Here is a 24,443-nt window from a genome sequence, read left to right as displayed (position 1 = left end):
AGTAAGCCAATCTGTGTTAAATCTGTTGTTTTAGATTTATTTTTGCAGGTGATTGAGCTGCATATTTCTTTTAACATTTACTTCTGTAATTTTTTAATTCTAGAAAAACAAAAAAAGTCCCTTTTGAAGATTTTATTCATAAATTAGTAATAAGAAATGACTGTCTTGCTATTAAAGAAGTATCCATCTTTGAAATAAAATTTTTTAGAAAAAAAATTTGAGAAACAAGAACTTGAATTAAAAATTAAGTATTCTTCTTTTTCTAACTTTTCAATTAAACAAATTCAAACAGAAACTTCACTTTACTTTGAACTTAATTTTTGTTCCTTATTCAGCATATCTAATTATATGAAGCCATAAGAGAATTTGGTTTCTTTTGCATTTCTTTTTCTTAGGCTTTTCTGAAATTCTGAAAATTTAGTGTTTGAGTATTTCAGAAACAAAAGGGTGAAGACCTTAGAGGTTATTTAGTCTAGTTCTCAAAGAAAAAAAGTTCTTAGATGATGATGTTAAAACATTTTGCCTTCTTGTTTTTTTTTTTTTTTTTAACTCATTCGATTGCTTAAAGGAGCACCTTTATATTTGGCTGAAATACATAGAATTAGGGCATAGAAAGACTGATGGTATTCCTCCACCTTGATTTTTAAATCCCCCAGTTATCTTGTTAATTAAATTGGAAATATGCTACCATTTTCATCTTTGCATGTTTACATAATCCGAGGAACAATCTCTTCAGTAGGATCTCATAATTAGTGTTGTTTCAGATATCTCTTCAATTTATGTAATAAAGTGGAAAAATGGGTTTTCTTAAAAAATAAGGAAAGCCTAGAATTTATGCCAAAATGGTGTGACACTTTTTGTTGAGATGCCATTTTCCATTACTGAAACTTATCTTTATGGTTCTAACCTGCCTTTTAATCTCTCAGTACAATAATGAACAAATAAATATCTTTTAATCTCTCAGTATAATAATGAACAAATAAGACTCTTTGACTTCCCAACTTAATTTTTTTTTTTTTTTTCTATCAGTGATTTTTGCTTGTCTTTCTGTGGGTTGGGTAATAGAAGCTGTACTCTTTTGATCCTAAGGATATTACCATAGGTAGAGCCTCAGTAGGAGAATTTCCCAAAGGAGAATATACTTTGAATTCTTTTTAAGCAAAGAATATGTAATAAACATTAGGCATAATGTATGAATAGAAGAATTAATTGTAAAATGATTAAGGTTATGAGCTTTCCAGTTTATTGATGAGACCTTATAGTTTAGAAACTCTACTACCTAGCAGATTGCTAGTAAATCTGATCACTGAATTTTTTAGTAGGTTTGGATTATAATATATATCTTAAATATGAAATATTTAAAATCCTGAGGTGGCTTATTTCCATCACTCTTGTGATATGTGATATGTTCAGCTTTACCAGTCCTTTTTGCTGGTCAGATTGCCATCTATTGTGGCCCTTCTTTTGTTGTTCGGTGTTATAAATGGCCTAAATATGGTTAGGCTTCAAAACCAAAAACTATTCTAGGATTGTCCTAAATTGTAATCTTTATATTTTCAGAGATACCTTTGAAATTTTATAGGAAGTTACTTTTCAGACATTAGGATTTTTGGAGTAAAAAATACTACATAGTTACACCACATCAATGAATTGTCTTCGAGTTAGAAATCACTTTAAGAATGTTTGCCATAATCCTCAGTTAGAATTAAAATAACAAATTTTAGGAAAGCTCTTTTGGTTTGGCAAGTCAAACAATCCAAATATGACTTTGAAAAAAATAACAGTAACAATTCACATACAGTTATTTTGGCGTAAATATGTTTGTGAAAAATTTTTTTAATGTGAATTTTAAGATTTTCTGTCAACCTGAATTTGAACTTATTTGTACATTGTAGTTTCTGCCCATTGAGGAGAATATGTTTTTGAGGACGTTGTTCACAGCATCACACAGTGTCCCTTTTATGAAGACCCATGGGAGAAATTTCTCTCAGGTCTCAGTACCAGAAAAAGCTGTACTTCTCCTGAGCAACTGGTTTGTTTTTATTTTATGGACACAGAATCTTTGTTTCCCCCTTTGCTTTGGCCACTGAGAAGCTCAGAACTGAATTTGTGGCCCACCTTTAGCAAATTGTACAGGATTTTGTGGCATGCATTTATATACTAATTTTACTTATTAGCTTTATCCTATACTCTTACCTTTATTTCCTCTACTCTCTGACTTCTTCATTTATTTATATCCTGTTTATATATATATATATCTTTATCCTTTTGTGTATAATTTGATTGAATGTGTTGTGTGTGTATATTTGAGTATATATACACATGCATACATATATGTGTATATGTGTGATTATATGTATGTGTATATTAATGAGCAGCTTTGAATACTTAGCAAAAAATGGGATATAAATAAATAGTGCAAGAATACTCACGTTACTAATTTCAGCCTTTAGTCAGTGAAGAAAATCTGTGATTGCTTTTAAATTATTAGTCTTGCAATAAAATAACCTTGCTTTGGATCAGCATAACTGGTATTGTAAATTCCATCTTAAGGATGATTTTTGTCTTTTTTTTGTTTGTTTGTTTGATTTAGAGAAGGGAGCCACTTACGTTTGAAAAAGATTGTGCCACTAAACTAAAGGAGAAGCAGCTCTTCAAGATATTTCCAGCCATTAACCAAAATTTTCTGGTGGACATTTTCAAGGACCACAAGTGAGTGCTAGAAGGATTGTTTGTAGTTTCTGTTATGATACCATTGAGAGCATATGTCATGTATTTCAATATATTATTTTTATATTTCTGACAACAAAAATAACTATAGGTATATTAAACCATTTAAATGTAATGATGTAGAAAGTGAGAAGTTTCTGTCACTTGATTCATAGTCCTCCTCAGTCTTTTTCTCATATACTTACATTAATGTGTGTACATACATGTGTATCTATTTGCTTTTTTGTCTGTATAGAAATGTATATTTCACAAAAAATGGGTTGTGTTTTACAGTTTTGCTGTTACTTATTTTTCCTGTCCATACTTTGTCATTGGCTTTTTACTTTTAAAAGTCTATAGAGTATTCCGTAGTATTCTTAAGTGAAAGTACTGTAGTTTATTTAAACATGCTCTATAGGCTTTTTGACTGTAAGAAAAATTGGAAACGATGTTGCACTGAGCATTCTTGAACATATGTTTCTGTGTGTGTGGGTGAATGCTGCTGTAGGCTGCTTCTCAAAGGTGAAATTGCTGGTTCAGTGTGTGCATTAAAAGTTTTTGTAGCTAGTGCCAAATTTTCTTTAATAAAGGCTTACTGTGTGTAGTATGAAGTAGAGATTTAACTTGTTTTTCTAAATGATTATCCCCTGGATGAATAGATCATCTTTATCCATTGACATAAAATATAACCAGTAATATTTACTACATTCCTAAATGTACATTTTCTTTTATAGACTCTTTGATTCCATTGAGCTGTTTGTTTGGTCCTGGGTTTCCACCATCTTATTTTAATTATTGTAGTGTTATAGTATGTTTTGATGTTTGGTATGTTAGGAATGCTTCTGATTTGAGTAGTAATACATACTTTCAATCTTAATGTAGTCCTTAAATTTCAATTTTATCAAGAGTTGTTTTAAATAGATACCTTTTAAGAATTTTTTGAGAATCTAATACAGAGTTTTTACTTTAGTTTATTAGTATATTTCATGTCAATCACAATAATTTCTGGAGTAAAAATTACCTTCAGGTTTTTTTCCTTTAATGCAGTGTAGAAATTGATTTCAGGATTTTTGTGACAGTAAGTAAATGCGATTAATCTGTGATTTTCTATTCCTGTGTTATTTTTGTCAGATTTTGTTATCGGAGTTTTCCTTGGTATTAGGCTTAATAAAGGAATCTGGCAAGTATAATGCTCTGGAAAATATAAATAAATTAGTACCTTGAAGGTTCTGGGGTTGCGCCTTTTAGGAAGAAGATTTTTAGAACTTTTTACTCTCTTTAAGGTTACTGCTTTTTTCAGATGTTTGCTTTTTTTTTTTTATGAGTCTTTTCTGGTAGTTTCTCTTCTAGAAAATCATAAATTTTACCTGGGCTTTCAAGTTTATTATTGTTAAGTTATATGTAATCTGCTGTAATAATTAAAAACATTATTTTATATTTGATCATATGCCTTTTTCCTTTCCCAATTTTTTTTTCTGTTCTCTTTGTTTTTGCAGCTTGGCCCTTTTAAAGAACAAGCTCTTAGTTTATTTATCAAAGTCTGTTTTATATTCTCTAATCATTTACTTTTGCTTTTGTTTTTGGTGATTCCTCTTTTTTTTTTTTCTCTTTACAGAGGTACTGGGGATTGAACCCAGGACCTCGTACATACCAAGCACGCACTCTACCACTGAGCTATACACCCCCACCCCTTTCCTTTCTATTTTGATGGTTCCTTTCTCTTAAAATTTATTGATCTATTTTCAACTCTTTGTTTAGTTTCCTTTCAGTCTTTAATAGCAAATATATTTAAGGGTATGAATTTTTCTCTGTAAAATGTTCTTGATATATATGTAATGTTTCGATTTTGATATATAGTGTTTTCATTTTTATTATTTTTTAAATAATATCTAACTTGGCTTTATTTTCTCATTTGTTCAAGAATTTTTAATTTTCTAAATGGTTTGATGGTTTGGTGATGTGGGGAGTTTATTTTGTTTATACTGTTTATTTTGGTTTTGTTGCATTGGGGTACAAGAATGCAGCCTGGAAGAGTTCTACTTTTTAGAATTTGAGATTTTCTTTATGATCATGTATAAATATTATATGAAAGTACTTTTCAAAAATATTCGTTGCTGATTATGCAGAGTTCTAAATATGTCACTTGATTCAAGTTTTTCATGATATTATTTCAATCCAAAATTTCCCTTTTTATTTTTGCTACCTAAACTACTGTTTTCTTAGAGTTATATGTTAAAATACCCCTAGGCACTGGGGGTTAGAAGTGTGGTGCTGGCATGTGGCCACTCTTTTCTGTGGGGGAACCAGGACAAGAAGGCCTGATGTGGAAAAAACCCAGAGTTGTGGTTCCCCGGGCTAGTTAAAGAGACTGAGTGAGTCCTTCCCTCAGATACCCAGAGTGATAGGTCAGTCAGGCCCCTCAGGGTAGGTATTATGGTATTAAATGAATACCTCCATTTGTCTGCCAATAGCTAGATAATCTTCTCAGTTGGCAGTAGTTCCAGCTTCATCCTGGTAAGAAGGGTAGGTTTGTTCAGTTACTGCAGTATAAGCCTGTGATGTAATCTTCCTGGGCCATGTACTTCTAACAACATCTGTGGTGGAGACTGGCTTCCAGCCCTGTGAGTGGGCAAGCCAGGTTATTTTAAAGACTAGTTAGGATGTGGATAATTTCTGGTAGCTTCTATCCCCTAGAAACCCCCATTTGTTGAGCATATGTGGGGCAGCAAGATGAGAATGCTAAAGTGGAACTGGTGGTCCTAGATGGTTCCCCTTCAAGGATTGTCTTCAATAAATTGAAGAATAGCAAAATATCACACTATTTTAGGTAACTATGTATCACATTTTAAAAATATTCCTTTGTGGTCAGCTCTTCATTATCTGGCCATTGGAAGAAATCATAGGCATAAATAGTCTGAAATACTGAGCAGTGTAAAATCACTTACAATTTGCTTTGGAATGAATTTCTTTGGATATGGGGACATAAGTGTAAATTTTTGTAAGATTTCATATTCCACGTAATGTAGTATCACCATGAAAATATGCCTGAATAATGTAGGGGTGGGAGGTAAGGTAGTGTTTTATTTTTTCCCTTCTGTATCTCTGCTTAGAATTTCTTTGACTAGAGCCCACATGGTATAAGTAAAATGTGAAATTTAGCACAATAGAAACTGAAACCATGTGTGAATCCAATAAGGGACTTAAGTATAGCTGATAAGATGAAAGAAAGATTTGTGGAAAATCTACCTAGAATAAAAGATAAGAAGATGGGTTAATTATCAACGTGTTACTTTGTGATATGCATTTAAAAATTAGTTTTTGAGAGCCTGTAACTTGACACTTTCCCTCTTGTCATTCTTGAATCTTTGAGATATATAATGAGCATTTAATGTTTAAATGTTTGATGTTTAAAACTTAGAAATGAGCTAGTTCTTCATATTCTTCTAAAATGTTTGAAGGATTGCTTATGTTAATGTTTCCACATAACTTTTATTTTCATTTATTGATCTTATATTTGTACTTAAACTTTCTACAGCTATTCATTAGAACACACAGTGCAATTTCTAAATTGTGTTCTTGATGGAGACCCTGTAAGAACAGTTGTAGCGCAAGAGTTTGTTCACCAAAATGAGAATGTCGCTTCTCATGCTGCACAGAAGTCTAAAGAGAAAAAGGTATAGAGCTACTTATTTTTTACAATAATGGTAAATGATCGTATATGAAAATGTAATTGGTGTGTTAGATAATTTAATGATTATTTCTTACCATTTTGTGTAGACTGGAAATTTAACTACCTATAGCCTATTTGGTTTAGAATATCTGTTTGCTCAAAATAATGAATTTATACTGGTTATTTTTTTTTCTTCAGTATCTTTGTGCACAACAAGCATTTAAATTTCTGTAACTTTTTCTCTGTAGATGACGAAGTAGAGTATGAAACTTAATTGAATAGCAGCGGGGTGGAAATATGATGGGTCTTGGTGTATAAATATGTGGGTGTGGAAATGTTTAACCATTTGAGTAACGGCTGCCAAACATTTTCCAAAGTGGCTACGTTATTTTACGTTTCCATCAGCAGTGTGTAAGGGTTTATTACAATTTCTCCACATCCTCTCTGACACTTATCATCTGCCTTTTTGATTATAGACATCCTGGTGGGTGTGAAGTTGTTTTACGGGTCCTGGGGTTTGTTTTAATCAGGTTTGGTAAGACATGCAGACATGGAAATGCCAAGAAGGAAGGCTTTTATTATACTCACAGATCCCTAGAAATATGAGGCCTGCCACCCAAAGATACATGAGGAAGCACCAGGGTCTGGGAGACAGAGGGAGCACAGGGGGAAATGTGGGCAAGAGCCTCTTTTGTGGTTTCTGTGGGAAGGAATGGACAAGGCAGGATAATAAACAGGTATAAGATTGGCTAATTTGAATAATTTCAGCAGGCTCAGGGGCATAGGAGCTGTCCCTAGTTTTTGGGTACCTGCTTCAGTGATTAGGGTACGTGAATGGTGACCCAGAGAGTGAGAGCCCCTTAAAGGAGGTGGTTGGGTGTATGGGCTCTAGGTTGCATAGTTTGCATATGTAAGGTGTGCCAACAGGCAGGTTATTTCCTGTTTCTAGGAATTAGCTACCCCAAGATGGGGGGTGGGCACTGTGTTTCCAGGGGAGCAAGACCCCAGATGTCAAAGCATCAGAATACAGGAAATAAAAGACAGTTAATTCAGACGTGCTATCTCATTGTGATTTTGATTTTATTTCCCTGATGACTGATGATGATGAGCATCTTTTCAGGTGCTTATTAGCCTTTTGTATATTTTTTTGAAGAAATGTCTCTTTATATCCACTGTCCATTAAAATTGAAAAAAAAAACTGTAGTTGTGTGAATTTTTTTTTTTATGACTTAGACTATTTGGTTCACAAATCTTAAAATACTGTCTTTGATATCTCAGGACCTTAAGGGACCAGAGATACTAAGGGGAGTATCATAATACCCATAATATTTTGATTTATCTGTTTTGTTCAAGAAACTAACATTTTTAAAAAATGTTTAAACGTTTCATTAGTACTACTACTTTTTCCCTTTAGCATTTAATAAAATGTACAAGTTTGTTACCATAGGAAATGGTTTTGATATTACACTACATCATGCTTTCAAGAGAATAAGTGGCACTAATTAGGTGAATTCTTAGGAAGTATGTATTTCACTTGGCCTTTGTTAGTGAAGTTAGTTACAGTAGACCACATCTCTATGAAAGAGATAAAAAATAAATCTTGGTTTTATTTTAAAAGAGAATAGCTATTTGATAAAGTATCTCTTATTATATACTGTTTTTTCTTTTCTTAAAAGCAAGAAATGAGAGATTTCTTCCCAGAGAACCAAATGTGATTTGCATTTTTCAGTATGAATACCAGCAGAGAGAGATTTTAAGGCTATGAAATATTTATGTTCATAGTGTTAGGCACCATGGGCTTTTCAAAGGTCATAAAAAGCATTTTTATTATCCCCTCCCTGCAAAGCCTTTGATTTTATCAGAGATGCAAACCATATAATCGTAGAATATTTAAACATTAATATGAAGGAAGTATGTGAAAGAAGCTGGTGAGAGTGACATAAGGATGCAGGTTCTGTGCAGATTCTGTGTGAGAGAGAGCCTTGTGTTCTTTCACATAATAAGCTGGGTATTTGTTGCAAAAATAAATAGACTATACATTTACAGATTTTTACTCTGGTAATGAGTTAGGAATATGGTGATACCTTTATTTACTCTTTTCTGTTTTGTGGAGAACATTGAAGCTACATTGCATAATTATTATTTTCATTACCTCGTGTTTTAAATTAGAGTGAGTTTAGCTTTTTTAATTTAAGGGTCCATTTTGGACAACAACTGCTTGATGGATGATTTTTCAGAAATCTCAAAAAGTCAACACTACCTTAGTGGCTAGTTGGTAGTCAGCTGATTGAAAACTGCCCCATAAACCTACTTATGATTTTTACTAACTACCAGGCATGGTCATTCCATATGCCTGTCTGTCTTTAAATATATATATATACATTATACAGTTACCTTATTAGTTGTTTTTAAAAAAAATATAAATTGAAATATGCCATCACTTCCTTCAATGACTGGCCTGACCCTTTGAATGCGTTTACAAACTAAAATTTGGAAAATATTGCATTAAATAAATGAGTTTTATCCTTTGAATATCTTATATTCTCTCTTTTGGCTTGACCTACTTATATTTTATAATTTTAGAGAAATTTTCAACATCTTCTAAGCTAAGAGTGGTTAAAGAAGGGGTACCCTAATGACAAGAAAACATTAATGGTAGTCACTAAGTGCATGACTTACTGGGTAGACACTGGGATAGTTTGTCTGTTTTCTGAGAAGAAAGGTAAAAAATAGTAGAGCCCAGTTTTCATATACGTTTTCTGAAGTAAAGCTTGTGTTTTTCTACTTTCTTTTATATTTTTCTTACTGTGTAACATTGTACAGGTAAAGAAATTGAAAGAGACTGAAGATACACCAAACGAACCATCTTTCCAGGATTTTGAGTACCCAGAGTACGATGACTACAGGGCGGAGGCGTTCCTGCACCAGCAGAAGAGAATGGAATGCTACAGCAAGGCAAAGGAAGCCTATCGGATGGGGAAGAAGAACGTGGCCACGTTTTATGCCCAGCAGGTAAAGAGGAAAACTGATTATTTTTTCTTTGTCACTTATGATGTCTGAATAATCTTGAAGCAGATAATACCTCATATTGTGACTAGATTCAGTTATTCTGGGGAATGTAGATTATATAAGTGATATATAAAGTATCCTAATAAGTGAGAAGTGGTTCTGAGAATTTGACAGTCTACATTTTCTTTTAGTTTGGATTCTCTTATTCAGTACCACTTCTAAACAGATAGAAATTTTCTGGGGGAAAGGCAGCAGAATGTTAATATTGGCCATCTCAGAGTGGGAGTACAGAGGCCTTGTGCTTTCTATCATGTCTGAATTTTTAGTAATGTTTCACTTTTATAGTCAGAAAAAGAAAGTTACATTAACATCTTTTTAGGGAAGGAAAATTTCTACCTGGGCTCACTTGGCAGGCTATTACAAGAAACCTGACTGATCTCCTTTTTTATTTTTGTGGTTCCGTATAGCTTACTTTTTTAAAAGTATCAAACTTGTATAACCTTGTCAGCAATACTAGCAAACCTTGAGGATGACTTCAGAGGTGACTACAAGGTGTTAAGAGGGGTGAGACCCAGGATTATCAAAAGATAAATCAGTGGATTCCTTCTTGAAATGGGTGATGTTTAAAGTTTCTCTCTTGTATGATTTTTGGATCAGAGAATAAGTTAGAAATAATGACTTAGTATTTTATGGACTATGTTATTAGTCTACTGAAATTCACCTAAATTTTGTTGCATTCTTGCATAGTAGCCCATCACATTATTTAAAGTTTTAGATTTGTTCCCTTTTTGTTCTTCTTTTGTGTGGGGCACTATTTTTTTCTTCACTGTCTACTAAGTAGCAGATATCAAAAGTGATTACTGGTGATATGTTTGTAATTAAAGGGTAGTCTCCATGAGCAGAAGATGAAAGAAGCCAATCACCTTGCTGCCGTGGAGATCTTTGAGAAAGTCAATGCCTCCCTGCTGCCACAGAATGTTTTAGACCTCCATGGGCTGCATGTGGATGAGGCTATAGAACATTTGACAACAGTTTTACAGCAGAAAACTGAAGGTAGGACTGTAGTCATGACAAATTTTCAATAGAAAATATCTTTGCTTGTATTGATATAAGAGAAAATATAAGAGCAGTTTAAATACATTATTTAAATTGGAGAAAAGAAAAACTTACACAGGAGTGTTAGAGTATTCTGTCCGTAGAGAATGAGGAAATCATTTACTCGATAAAAATTTGATTTTCTTCTATATTCTAGACATCAGGGATAAAATAGTGAAAAGGACACATGATCCCTGTCTTTATGGTGTTTGCCATCTAGTAGGATAGATGACAGTGAATAAATAGTTACATAAGCATTGTGATAAGAAAGTACAGGTTGCCATGTTTCATTTAGCATAAATTCCCAGATCCCTGCATAACCATTCTTTGCCTGCCTCTGCATTCTCATCTTGTGTTTTGCTCCTCTTTCTTTTCTGTATGTTTATCTTCACTATCATTTGTTGACCTCCACACTAAGTTAGGCTCCATATTAATAGCTTCTCATAGTACTCCTATGTATCACAGTATTTATAAAAAGCTTGTTGTATAATTGATGATTAAATGTCTGTCTTTCTGGCAAAGAATTGAGTCAGTAATGATTATTGAATCATTATTGTATATAGAGCCTTTCATTTAACACTTAAAAACTTCTGGATAAATGACTGAATAAAAAGTAGGCATTCCTCTCATTTTATAGATAAAGAGACTGATGATTTTAAAAGTTTAATAAAATGGAAAATAATAAGTGCCGGTAAGGTGTAGAGGATGGGAACCTTCATATATTGCTGGTGGGAATATTAAATGGTGCAACCATTGTGGAAAAGGTTGGTATTCCTTGAAATGTTAAACATGACCCAGCAGTTCTGCTCCTAGGTTTGTACACAAGAGAATTGAAAACATAATTTATCCATAGCAAAGCTTGTACATGAATGTTCAAAATAACCAAAAAGTGGAAACAACCCAGATGTCTGACTAGCTGATGAATGGACAAATAAAATGTGGTATATCCATATAATGGAATATAAATCAGCCACAAAAAGGAATGAAATGCTGACACATGTTACAACATGGATAAACCTTGTAAACATTATGTTGTGGGAAAGAAGCCAGATACAAATGGCCACATATATGATTTCCATTTATATGAAATGTCTAAAATAGGCAAATCTATAGAAAAAGAAAGGACATTAATGTTTGCTAGGCCTGGAAAGTAGGGGAATGGAGATTGAATGCTAACAGGCACAGAACTTCTTCTTGAGATGGTGGAATGTTCGGAGTTAGATTGTGTTGATGGTTGCACAACGTTGTAATATTGATAAATACCACTAAATTGTAAATAAATAAAAATTACTGAATTGTACTTTTTAAAAGCATGAATTTTATGTTATGTGAATTTTATCTCAATAGAAAAAAATTATGAAAATGAAAGAGTTAAATAACTTGTGTAGGATGATACTTGGTCAGACTCAAGATACAAAGCTTTTCTGGAAGCCAAAGTCCATGTTGTGCTTGCTACCTGTGGTAGCCTGTAGTTACTGTCAATTACCACCAGATGGTAGTATTGTTGAACAGAAATGTCAGAGGGGGGAATCTGTGGCTCTGCCCTGGATTGGTTTTAGTCATAAAAGGTGATTGTCAAAATTGGGGATGAATTTTTTTAAAAAAGATATCTGACCTTTTATGTGTCTTCTGATTGAAAAATAAACTACCACCACCTATGAAGCTTTTTTGCCTCCAAATAACCAGAAGCAGATAAAGCCTTTAAATCTGACTACTACTTTATATGGATTTATAGGGAACAGAGGAACATGTTAAATGGCACCATGGGGATACAGTCAGGAAAATCCAAACTGTGAATATCTGGGATAAATGATCTAATTTTTTCAACAAATTATAAAAATAAACAAACAAAACAACAACAACAGCAAAAAAAAAAACCAAAAAAAACTTAGGGGTAGGGGAGAACCTTTAGATTAAGTTAAATGTATCAGTCAAATGCAATGTGTAGACTTGTTTTGACCTTGATTCAAACAAATCACTGTAAAGACAATTTTTTGAGACTACTGGGGGAAACTTTTAGCCATTTTAAGAAATATATTAAGGAACTACTTTTAATTTTGTAAGATGGTGGTGACACAGTGGTTATTATATATTTTTTTAGAGTCCTTTTTGAAATACATACTGAAATATTTACAGTTGATAAGAAATCTGGGATATGCTTAAAAGTAAGTTAATAGTTTTTTTTTAAATGTGATAAACAGCAGATAAATAGCTTGAAATTTGGGAACATAAGCATATACATTAATTCATTCAGTAAACATCCTTTGAACACCAACTTTGGTTGAGGCATGCAATTCAATTAGAGAACATTTTCAGAGCAGTAAGCTAACTACTGAAAGGTGAGATGCTATAAATAACTGACTTAACTGATGAGGGGAGCAGTAGAGAAGGAGCGATGAGAGCTGAATTATGGTTAAAGAGATCTAAGTTTGTTTTTTGTTTTTTAATGGAGGTACTAGGGGATTGAACCCAGGACCTCATGCATGCTAAGCATGTGTTCTATCACTGAGCTCTACCCACCCACAAGGTTGGTTGTTGGGCTGTTTTTTTTAGTAACCTTTTATTTGAAATATCACATTCATAAAGAACAATGCACAAATAAGAATTATGTAGTGTAAAAGATTTTTACAAAGTGAATACCTTTGTTTAGTCATCACTCAGAGTTGAATTTTGAACAAAATATTGCTTGAAGTTATGCATATGGATTAGAGTAGAAGTGGAAGTCTTAAGCAAAGAAATAATTAGAAGTCCAAGAACAATATATTTGCTTAAAACTTCAGGCTAAATATTGCCCTGGAGATATGATACTTGAAAAACAATCTGTGGATCTGCTGGAGGTCTTAGGGCAACTTAATGAGCAGAATATGGAATGTTTGTGTGTATATGTATTTTATGCTTAAGGTCAAAACTTGTACTATTTATAACCGAGGAACAAGAATCTATTGAATTCATTAAATCAACTCTTATTATTAACAGATTTTTTTTGTTGTTATGTTATTGTAGCTGTTTTTGACCTTCAGGATTTATATACTTGATTTCCACAAGCAGGAGCTGTGGTCTTTCAAGAGGCTCAGGTTCATTTGATATTTTAAAATCATCTATTTGGAATAGTTTTCATAAGTTAACAATCGATTATCTTTAACAGTAAGACTGCAGTTCATGCTATAATGAGTGGATTTGCTAATGGCTATTCCTGAGGGTGCTATTCTATAAAGCAATAGCTTTATGCCTCATTTTACTGATAAGGGAATAGGCACAGATAGACAGAGTATTTATCGATGGTCCTATTACACAGTCATTTACTGGCAGAGCTGCTAACCAGACCAAAGCTGGCTGGCTTCAGAATATTTAGTTAATCAGATTGTTGTGAAGATTCTTAGTTAATAAGTCACTTAACGCATGCCTGAATCCATGTGTGTAATAATTGTTAGATATTATTAATATTATTGTTGTCATCATTATTTCAGAGAGAAATTCTGGTAGCACACAGACATTCTCTCCCCACAGAAGAAGTTCTACTTATGTCTGTAGGTAGATGAATTGCTATCAGGCTTCCATCCTCAAAGCGTAGATGAAACATACATTAAAAACATTCATTTGGGGGCTTTTTGAAATTGTAAATCTCTAAATCCTCATGAAAATATCTCATGTGTTTGAGTAAAGGTTTGTTTTCTCTTAAGAATATAGGATAAATTAATTTTACCTGTTCCAATTCCTTTTGTAACAGAATTTAAGCAGAACAGTGGCAAGCCCTATCTCTCTGTGATTACGGGGAGAGGAAACCATAGCCAGGGAGGAGTTGCTCGCATCAAACCAGCCGTCATCAAATACCTCACAAGCCATAGCTTCAGGTGAGTATAGATTTCTGTGGATCATTGCAATTGCCCATATACAGATAGTAAACACGAATAATATGCTAGGAGCGGTTTGTTAAAATAGTTAACTAAATTTAACTATCTGATTTTAGCCACAAATTCATGCTTAAATTATGATATAACATTCCCTGCTGGATCTATGATGTCCAGGAAACCCAAAATGAAAGACAGATGTGTTTCTTGTTGAAGTAATCATGTGACAAAACTATCTCTATCATAAGTTTAAAATCTAAAAAAGGAAAAAAATGTAAAAGAAAATAAGTATATTTGTATTTTTTGATAATGTATTATTCAAGATATAATTAGATTATACATATTATCGTTTAAGGTTACTGTTTAATTCCTTTGAAGGGAAACATGTTTGTGGATTTTGGAAAAAATTGAGGCTTCTGCTAAAATACGGTTATAATTTGAATATAATTAAGCTTTAGTGGTAATCTCCCGTCAATTATGAATTTGTACACCTTTATAAATTAAATACCATTAATGGTCTTAGCTGACAAACATGAAATGTCCTTTTTTATTAAGAGATTATTATTTAGTAACAGCAAATGACAAGAAAAGTCCAAGAATAAAAATTTGTTGATGGATAGATTCCCTGAAGATATATATCATTATATCTCTTATTTTTGGTTTTAGTTAATGTAGCATATTTTGTTTATGCCCTGTAATTAAATACTGGCTACATTATAGAAAATGGTATATGTATTCTGAGCATGAAAACAGATGACATTTCAGAGTTATTTTTACAAAAGTAGTAGTTAGACCAGAACATTATCATATTGGGATTAATGATCTATTTTAGAGACTAGTGTTTCTTTAAATTTCACACTGAGAGAGTTGAGAGCACTTCATGGCCTAAAAAATCAGACTTACCTATCAGAAGTTTCTTCTTGGTACTGACACAGTGCATGGAAGTAATGTAATGCAGACATTGACTTACCCTTCTTACAGCATGCTCTTCTTCATTCAGGCTTGAGAATTTAAAAAATCTTAAGTTGTAATAAGCACTAAGTTAGGAGTAACCCTCAGCCTTAGACTTGTATTTAATTTGATAATAGATTAGAAGGAACATAAGTATAGATAATGGCCCTGGGTGTGACTTAACAGAGAGTACTTTGATAATAAATGTTTTTTAGTGTAGGTTCTTGGAATTGATTACAGGATATATTTATCAGTTTGAAATTTTTGTCTTTAAAATACCTCTTTTCTCATTTCTGCAGGTTCTCTGAAATTAAACCAGGGTGCTTGAAAGTCATGCTAAAGTAAAATAAACGTCCTTGATTTAAAAGTGTGAAGGTTTGTAGGTTAAAATTAGTTTTATTTGCAGTAGTCAATTTTACAGTAAACCTGTTTTATTAGAAATAATGTCCAATTATAAAACAGAAAAACATAATGTTTTTCAAAACTCAAGAGAAGTTTAATTTTTTACTGAATCAAATGCCAAATTTGTCTGTTACAAATAACTAAAGAGAATTTTTATTGATTACACAGTATCTAAGAAAATTATCAGCTGCAGTTTTAAAGTTTGAAATGCTCTGATTCTTTCTCAGACAAAATGTTACCTTTGTATTAATTGTCGTTTGACATTTAGTGAAGTCTTAAAGACTTCTATGAGAGGTGTTTTAAGTGCTTTGAGGCCTGGTTCATGCCCTTCAAAGGCTTGTATGAAAAAAAGTAGTAGTAACTGAAGAAAGGAGATCTAACAAAAACACTTGAGTACTTTTTGATTTCAAAAAATACAGAAAAAATCATTTTGCCATGTCCTACAGGAAGGAAGACGTGCTGTTGTACTTTCTTCTGCTGTGTATATAATCTTGATCTCTTACCTTTTGTTCCTTTGTTCTGTGTGTCTGCATTTTCTAGGAGTAAAATTGGGGTCTGAGCTTATATTGCAGTTTTATACCTTTCATAGGCAAAAAAGTTTTCAGAGAAGGAGAAATGGTTAGATGCCTACCAACTGTTACTGTCTTCTAGAATTGCTTCAAGTCTCATAGAACTGTCTTCTGTAAGTGGTATTTAAGACGGTACTAAAGAGCTATATTTTATATTTGAGGCATGTAATTTCTAAACTGCAGTAAGTCAGAATCCTATTGACTTAAAACAAATATAGAAAACATTTTTTTATATAATCATAAATTCTTACAATTGAAAAGTTTTTTACCTTTATTTTTAAAAAGAGCCAACTTTCTGAAAGGAAACTTTCATTTACTTCTGGTTTTTGGTGAGCTGAAAAGTCCTGTTAGTATGTCAGTTACAATTTCCTTACACAAGTTTAACGTGGTAAAGTATAATTTTTCAGGCTAAGACACTGGTTTAAATAAATTGAACTTTGGATGTGGGGGATATTTTAAACATATATAATTTTAGCAAACAGTTGTGTTGCTTTTTGATAAGCTTAAAAAAGCATTTGGATCAGGAATTACAGGATTCAGCTGTTACTGAAAGAATCCTAAATTACAGAATGGTTTCCCAAAAGAACAGACATTTTAATGAAAATAAAACTCAAAAAAAATTTTTATATATCATGAAAGCATGCTTATAGAAGAAGTGCCACATCATTGAATTTATTCCCACAAAAATAAAAATATATGTTTATTACTTAGAAATAGTGACTGGTATTGAAGTATTCACATTATGTTTATAGTAATTTGTTTAAAAAATGCCAGCAATTTGGCACTTTTTTTGTAATGTCTAGAAGAGTTGTATACATTAAAAATAAAGCAGTTCTTTTCAACAACTTATTATAAAACTATAGTTTTTAGTTAATGAAATAAAATATTTCTGTGTATAAATTGATATGATTTAAGAAATGTGAATAACAATAGTGAAACCTAGAATTATTCGAGTGTGTACTGCTGCATACTCATTTTCTATGTTTTTGTCTTTCCTCACCTAGTTAAAAAAAACAGCTTTGAGCACTTCAACTAGACTTATTTCAATATTATTTACTATAATTATGATTAATGTGGGAGCAGTCAAAAAGAACAAGAGGTGAGGTATTTTGTGGGCAGAAAGCAAATGAAAGAAGCAGTGCTTTATACTGTATCAACTCTTAATTTTATGCTTTTTTTGATGTATCTAGGGTATTCTTTCTTAATCGTCATTCATAAATATAGACAAATTTTGAGTATCATAAGTGTTTTTATGAAATTGTTGAATACCAAACTGCCTCCGACACCACTACCTGGCAGAGTTTAAGCAACACATAGTTGTGAAAGAAAATTTTATAATTGCTTCCTTCTTCTTTTACCCATTTCTAATCATATATGCTGATGGGAAACAGAGTTTGGGGATTATCAGAGTTTTCTCTTCTGCCCATTTCTAAATCTTACAGATCAAAAGTAAACACAGGTTTCATGTTTGTACTGGTGTGCTTGTGCTAATACATGATTCATTAAAAATGGCTTTTTGCAGACTTATTAATATTTTAAAAAGTATAACACTTCTGTAGTTTGGAAGGTTTTAGTAACAATTATATTCCTTAAGTCGTCTGTTACCAGGATCTACTGGGGGTAAAAAGAGAACTAGTGTGCAAACCGCAGGGGAAGTGGAGTTGGACCGAGGGGACTCTTAACAGTATTTTCAATCTATTCATTTCCTTACTTCACTGTGAGAAATGGAAGCATATTGTCTTACATTTATTGGCTGTTCTTATATCTCTATTATTTTCAAGTTGAGGTTTCTTCAATTTATTAGTGTTTCAATACTACTTGCAATTCTATGGCCTTTAAATATAGGACATATTGTATACTAGAAATCCTGAGTTATATGTTAAAATGTCTTGTGTATTATAACACATTTTGAGAAGAAAAGCTAAATAATTCTGTTGGATTGTTTCTGATCCTTTTGATCTTTTTCTTTTTAAATTCAAGTGTGTTTTATGCTTAGAAAAAGAACATGTATAATAGCAAGACTGATTATTTCTGAGCTGGAAATTGGAAACTTTGAAACTCAGGAAATTGCTCTGACAATGTTTTAACTGCTCTCAACTTAAGAAAAATGACATAATGTATAAAAACACAAAAATAAGGTGTACTATTTTTTCCAAGTGCTTTTTCTAAGTGCTTTTCCATTGTGCAATGAGGTGAAGTTTGATAATCTTTCTGTGTAGTGGTTAAATATTGCTTAGTTTTATTTACATCGTAAAGAACACAGATTTAAATGTTTATGTGGCCAAAAAAATTGTCATTTAAATCGTGAAGTAAGTTCATGTAGAATGTATGTTAATGGTGCTTATTTTTAAAGTGTAATTCAAGTTTACAGTATTACTCATTGTCTCTGCAGAATTTATTAGAGAAACAAGGCTAGAATACATCTACATCCCTAAAAGCCTTTTATAACTTCACATTATATGATGACAAATTTTATTATTTACCTTAAAGTTGAGCAATTGACTTTTATGGTCCAAATGATGAACCCATTATTAACAAGTGATTGAATTAACCATGAGACTTCTCATTAAAATATATTGCAGCTGTCAGTTGGAGAATATATTATAAAATTTTCAGGCAGTGTATCACAAACAAAATGTTTTTATTTGTACTGTAAAGAAAATGTAATTTTGCTGTTAACTCTGTACTTTTTTATTGAAAATGTTTTATAAGTTTGCTTTTAAAGTTTCTTATGAAACCATTTGCAAATTACATACCTTAATTTAATAAAATACTTTAGTCACTGTCCAGTGTGAGGATATCCTTCATTTGATGTGGTAGAGTTAGTGGCTTAAATATGAACGTATATTTTTATGTGAAACTTTCTAATTTCGAGGGAAAAGGGTCATAAAAATTTCATTTTTCTCCACAACTTTTATTCTAGTTTAAATTATTTTGCTGTAGCAAATAGAGGTTTACGTTGGAACCAGATAAATGGATTAACTAGGTTTAGCTCTTCACACCCTTGCATTTTTTAACTGTCAGAAGTAAGAATTGTGTCCCTGAAGGATTTAAGTAGTATTTTAATTAATATTAAAGACCTTTGAACTTTAGTCAGTTCCAAAGTAGAATAATTTACTTTTTCAAGAAAGACTTAAAATATTTATTCAGAAAATGTTTATTCAACACTTGTTACTAGGGATACAGAATGAGACAGAGCTTCTATCCACAGGTGTCTTATAATTACTCTCATCAGCTATTTTGTGTATAGTGATTTATACTGTGGAATATTTTCATATACATTATTTTAAGATTCAGGAGAATCTTATTACCTAAGTGTCTAACAGAGACTTAGACTGATTTGCCTAGTTAGTGACACAGGTAAGACTTCAACCTAGGTTCTCTGACTCCTAGTATAGAGCGACTGCGTCTGTCATAAGAGTAAGAATAATTACTGAAAAAGCTCTAATACCCTGTTATCCCCAGTGGAGAGAGATGTGGCTCCACAGTATATGTCTGTGAAAGTCTCAGTTATAAACCTGTCTTCCTCCTTTATCCAAGGGAAGCTGGTATTACGGGTTTTCCCACTGGCAAAGATGAAAGTTTCTTTCTCTCTTAATCTAAAATTCCAGAGATACAGAGTCCAGGACTGATGGACGTGCTCATTTCCATGGAGTTTTTTGGGATCTAGGATCCTTTTAGCTCACCACTCTACCATATCCAAGATGTGGCCCTCATTTTCCTAAAGCAGGGTGGGTGGTTGCAGCTCCAATCTTCATAAGTACATTCTGTTGGAGAAGGACAAAGACAGGAGCAATGGGCACGTGCCAAGGATCTTTTATAGAAAAATTATGGAAGCTGCCAAAGGACACTTCCACTTACATCTTATTGGCCAGAACTTAGTCACATGGTCACATCTAGCTGCAAGAGTGGCTGGGAAATTGTCTTTATTTCAGACTGCCATATCATCAGCTAAACTTTGGGCATTCTCTTGGAGGAAAGAGAATGGATGTTAGGGAAATGAATAGCAGTCTCTGCTACATCATTTTTGATCACTGAATGCAGATTATATGAAAATTAGTTTTTATACGTTTATTCAACAGATCTTTGTTGATGACTGCTATGTACTAGGAATAATAAAAAGAAAATCACAGTTGTATGTGTTTTTACTTAAATATTCAAGTAATATCAGTAACCTACATGGCTAATGGAATGGGCTTCACTTGATGACTTAACTGCTAATTGGATCACTTTTGATCTAATAACTCAGTTTTGGCACCTAGATTAAGTAAGTTATTTCTAGTGATACTGCTTAGCTAATATATTTGCATAGTGACGTTTCTGTTTTCTTTAATTAAACATTTATTAATCACATTCATTAATAAAAAAGCTTAGTACTTGGTACAAGTGATTTAAAGCTAAGTAAACTGGAGTAGGGAGATGTAAATATGTATATGTATTAAGAACTAGATGCTGTTTATAAAGAACTGTGGAAACACCGGGGAGAATAAGCAACTTCAGGGGGGAGGAGGTAAATTTGAATTTTTCTCTCGATTGAAATTTTTTATATGATTTTTTTGTAGGGAAAAGATTAAACACTGCAAATTTATGGCTTTTGTATATGTATAACCATACAGTTGCACCTTTCATAGGTTGTGGAGCACTCTTCTGGGTAATCTTGCTTTGAATTTAAAGTTTGTGAGCCATGTAAGATGGGGGTCCAGTTTAATTCGTCTGCATGTGAATATCCAGTTTTCCCAACACCATTTATTGAGGAGAGTATTCTTTTCCCCTTGAGTATTCTTGGCTCTCTTGTCAGATATAGTAGGTTTGTTTTGGGGCTCTCTCTTTTGTTCCATTGATCCCTGTGTCTGTGTTTATGATTACTGTAGCTTTGTAATATAGTTTGAAATCAGGAAGTGTGATGCCTCCAGCCTTGTTCTTCCTCAAGATTGCTTTGGCCATTCAGGGTCTTTTGTGGTTCCATGCAAACTTTAGGATTGTTTATTCTATTTCTGTGAAAAATGCCATTGGAATTTTGATAGGAATTGCATTGAATCTATAAATGGATTTAGATCGTATGGGCATTTTAATGTTAACTGTTCTGACCCATGAACATGAGATAATCTTTTTGTTTATTTGTGTCTTCAGTTTTCTTCATCAACATCTTACAGTTTTCAGTGTACATATCTTTCACTTCCTTGGTTCAGTTTATTTGTAAGTATTTTATTGTTTTTGATGCTATTGTAAATGGGGTTATTTCCTTTTTTCTTTGTCAGATAGTTCATTATTAGTGTATAGAAACACAACTGCATTTCATATGTTGATTTTGTATCCTGGGACTTTATCGATGTGTTTATTAGTTCTAACAGTTTTTGGTGAAATCTTTAGGATTTTCTATATAAGATCACATCATTTGCAGACAGACAGTTTAACTTCTTTCTTTCTGATTTGGATGCCTTTTATTTCTTTTTCTTGCATAATTGCTCTGACTAAGACTTCCTGTACTGTGTTGAATAGGAGTAGTGAGGGTGGGCACCCTTGTCTTGATCTTGATCATAGAGGAAAAGCTTTCAGTCTTTTACCATTGAGTATAATGTTAGCTGTGGGTTTGTCATATACGGCTTTTAGTATGTTGAGGAATGCTCCTTCTATACCCATTTTGTTGAGTGTTCTTATCATGAAAGAATGTTGAATTTTGTCTAACACTGCATCTATTGAGGTGATCAAATGATTTTTTCATTTCATTCTGTTAATTTGGCTTATCACATTTATTGATTTATGTATGTTAAATCATCTTTGCATCCCAGGGATAAATCCCACTTGATCGTGGTGTGTGGTCTTTTTAACACACTGTTGAATTCAGTTTGGTAGTATTTTGTTGGGAATTTTTCATCTATATTCATCAGGGTATTAGTCCGTAGTTTTTTGTTTTTTTGTTTTTTTTCTCATATTTTTTTCTGGCTTTGGTATCAGAGTAATGCTGGTCTCATAAAATGAGTTTGGGAGTTCCCTCCTCTTCAATTTTTTGGAAGAATTTGAGAAGAACTGGTGTTAATTCATTAAATATTTAGTAGAATTCAGCCATGAAACTCTCTGGTCCTGGAGTTTTCTTTGTTGGGAAGTTTTTGATTACTGATTCAGTCTCTTTACTTATTGGTCTATTTAGATGTTCTATTTCTTTGTGATTCAGACTCGGTAGGTTGTACATTTCTAGGAATTTATCAATTTCTTTTAGGTTGCAGTTTATCCGTTTCTTTTTGTTGGCATAGAATTGTTCATAGTAGTCTCTTATCTTTTGTATTTGCAAGGAATGTTGCCTTGGCAGAGCAAGAGACCAAAAGAAAAAAAAAGAAAGAAAAAATCTTAAAACACTTATAACCAATACTGTCCCTCACAGATTAGCAGCCCAAAGTCACATGACCTCTGTAGTACAAAAAACTTCAATGAATTGCGTTTGAAGAGGTCCCAGCCTTAGTTGCCTGGCAGAGGCAAATGCAGATCTTTTCAGGAAGAATATGCCTTCATCTTGGAGGATTAAAAACAATTTTTTTTTCACAAATAATTTCCAAGGAAATCAAGCAGTTTACAATAAAAAAATAAGCAAGCATACAAGGAACTAATTCACCCAAGAATAGTAACTATTAGAGACAAAAGAGCAGATAGGTTAAAACAGCCCTGTAAAGATATATCCTATGTTCTTAACTACCATATATGCAAAAATCCTAACAAAATATTAGAAAGACAAATTCAGTGATATATCACAACTACGTGGATTTTTCAGGAATACAAGGATATAATTTGCCATATTAACATAAGGGAAGAAAAAAGGGAAAAAAATCATTAACTTCCTAGATATGGAAACAGTGTTTGATAAAATTCAGCACCTATCCTATAAAAATATTTTGGATAATTAGGAATAGACAGGAACTACTTCCATCTGATAAAAAATATTTATTTACAAAGCACAAGTATACTTAAAGGTAAAATGCTGAAATCTTTCCTCCTGAGATTGGAAACTGGATCTATATGAATTAAAATCAAACTGGCTTCCTACCTAACAGTAAACATAGGTGGGCTCCAGAAGAATTCTGATACATTTGTGACAGGTAAAGCTATAAAATTAAGTGTATGTGGCATCAACTTTAGAAATCAGTTTATTATTTCTGAAATCAAGATGAATCTTACCATAGATTATTTTTTACAATTGCCATTGGCCATTCTTTTCCACAGTTAAACATCTCTGAAATCAGTGTGCATCTTTACATATGGCATCTGAGATTTCATTAAATATCATATACAGTTTTGGAAAACATTTTTGTGATGTAGGGATGGGGAGGAACTTAAAACCCCAGAAATGAAAGCCATAGGCAAATTTGATGCATTTGATAACAAAATTAAGGTTTCCTGCCCAATGAAGAACATCATGAGTGACAGCAGAAAATATTTGCAATGTCTGAATGACAAAGGACTAATTTCTAAGTATAAGAAGAACTTCTGTGAAAATGGAAAATGAGTCAAAGAATATAAGGCCATTTACAGAATGGGAGGCTAAAAGCTAATAAGCCAATAAACAGGTGCTCAAATTTATTCCTAAAAAGAGAAATACAATTAAAGTAAAAATGAAATATTCTCATATGTGTTAGTCTGGCAAAATGGGAACCCGGATAATGCTACTCATTACTCTCATGCACTACTGATGGGAGCGCAGACTTGTGAGAGGCCTGGAGAGCGTTCTAGTAGTGCTTAGTTAGGTTCAGATGTTTATGTAGCTAGTCACACAGCAACCATACTGCTGGGTATATCCAAAGGAATTTCCAGACAGGGTCGCAGGGATGCAGGAAACTGGAGGTACTTGGGTCTTCATCACTTAGGGAATGTGAAGCTGGTGGATACTACACTATTGAGTGCTGTGAAGGAGTTAGAGGCAATGGGCGTGATGGACACACAGCAACGTAGATAAAAACAGTGAATGTGAAAAAAAGATACACAGCACAATTCTATTTATGTGAATTAAAAATACATGCACACAAAACAACAATGCATGCTTTACAAAAACAGATACACATGAAAAATACAGAGTTTTCTGGGGGTAGGGAAAGGGTATGGAAATGAGGAAGGCAGCAAGAAAGGAATAAATCAATAAATTGTAGGGTCCTTACATTGACCAAAGTTGATAGTGTGCCATGAAGTAGGGAGAATGGCTAACAA

At 32.8% G+C, this 24,443-nt stretch overlaps 1 protein-coding gene and 1 non-coding gene across 17 annotated transcripts in view; one reads left to right on the top strand and one right to left on the bottom strand.

The window, feature by feature from the left end:
- The window catches only part of N4BP2 (NEDD4 binding protein 2), a 67,001-nt gene extending 47,963 nt beyond the window's left edge, over window positions 1–19,038 (top strand). For 14 of the 16 annotated variants that reach the window (XM_074349013.1, XM_074348993.1, XM_074348982.1 and 11 more), the window contains 7 exons: window positions 1,896–1,991; window positions 2,594–2,712; window positions 6,245–6,383; window positions 9,203–9,391; window positions 10,273–10,441; window positions 14,211–14,334; window positions 15,582–19,038. In XM_074349013.1, coding sequence (XP_074205114.1) covers window positions 1,896–1,991; window positions 2,594–2,712; window positions 6,245–6,383; window positions 9,203–9,391; window positions 10,273–10,441; window positions 14,211–14,334; window positions 15,582–15,627 — 882 coding nt within the window. In that variant the 3' untranslated portion in view covers window positions 15,628–19,038. Of the gene's footprint in view, window positions 1–1,895; window positions 2,033–2,593; window positions 2,713–6,244; window positions 6,384–9,202; window positions 9,392–10,272; window positions 10,442–14,210; window positions 14,335–15,581 lie in introns of those variants that run through there. The other 2 variants (XM_074349034.1, XR_012501199.1) reach the window with 2 other exon arrangements.
- Window positions 4,322–4,395, bottom strand: TRNAT-GGU (transfer RNA threonine (anticodon GGU)). The gene has a single exon. It is a non-coding gene; the product is annotated as a tRNA-Thr (tRNA).
- Window positions 19,039–24,443: the final 5,405 nt, after the last annotated feature.

Source organism: Camelus bactrianus, chromosome 2, assembly GCF_048773025.1.
Source record: "Camelus bactrianus isolate YW-2024 breed Bactrian camel chromosome 2, ASM4877302v1, whole genome shotgun sequence".
NCBI classification, from domain to species: Eukaryota; Metazoa; Chordata; class Mammalia; order Artiodactyla; family Camelidae; genus Camelus; species Camelus bactrianus.
This window is presented reverse-complemented; position numbering and strand designations above follow the sequence as displayed.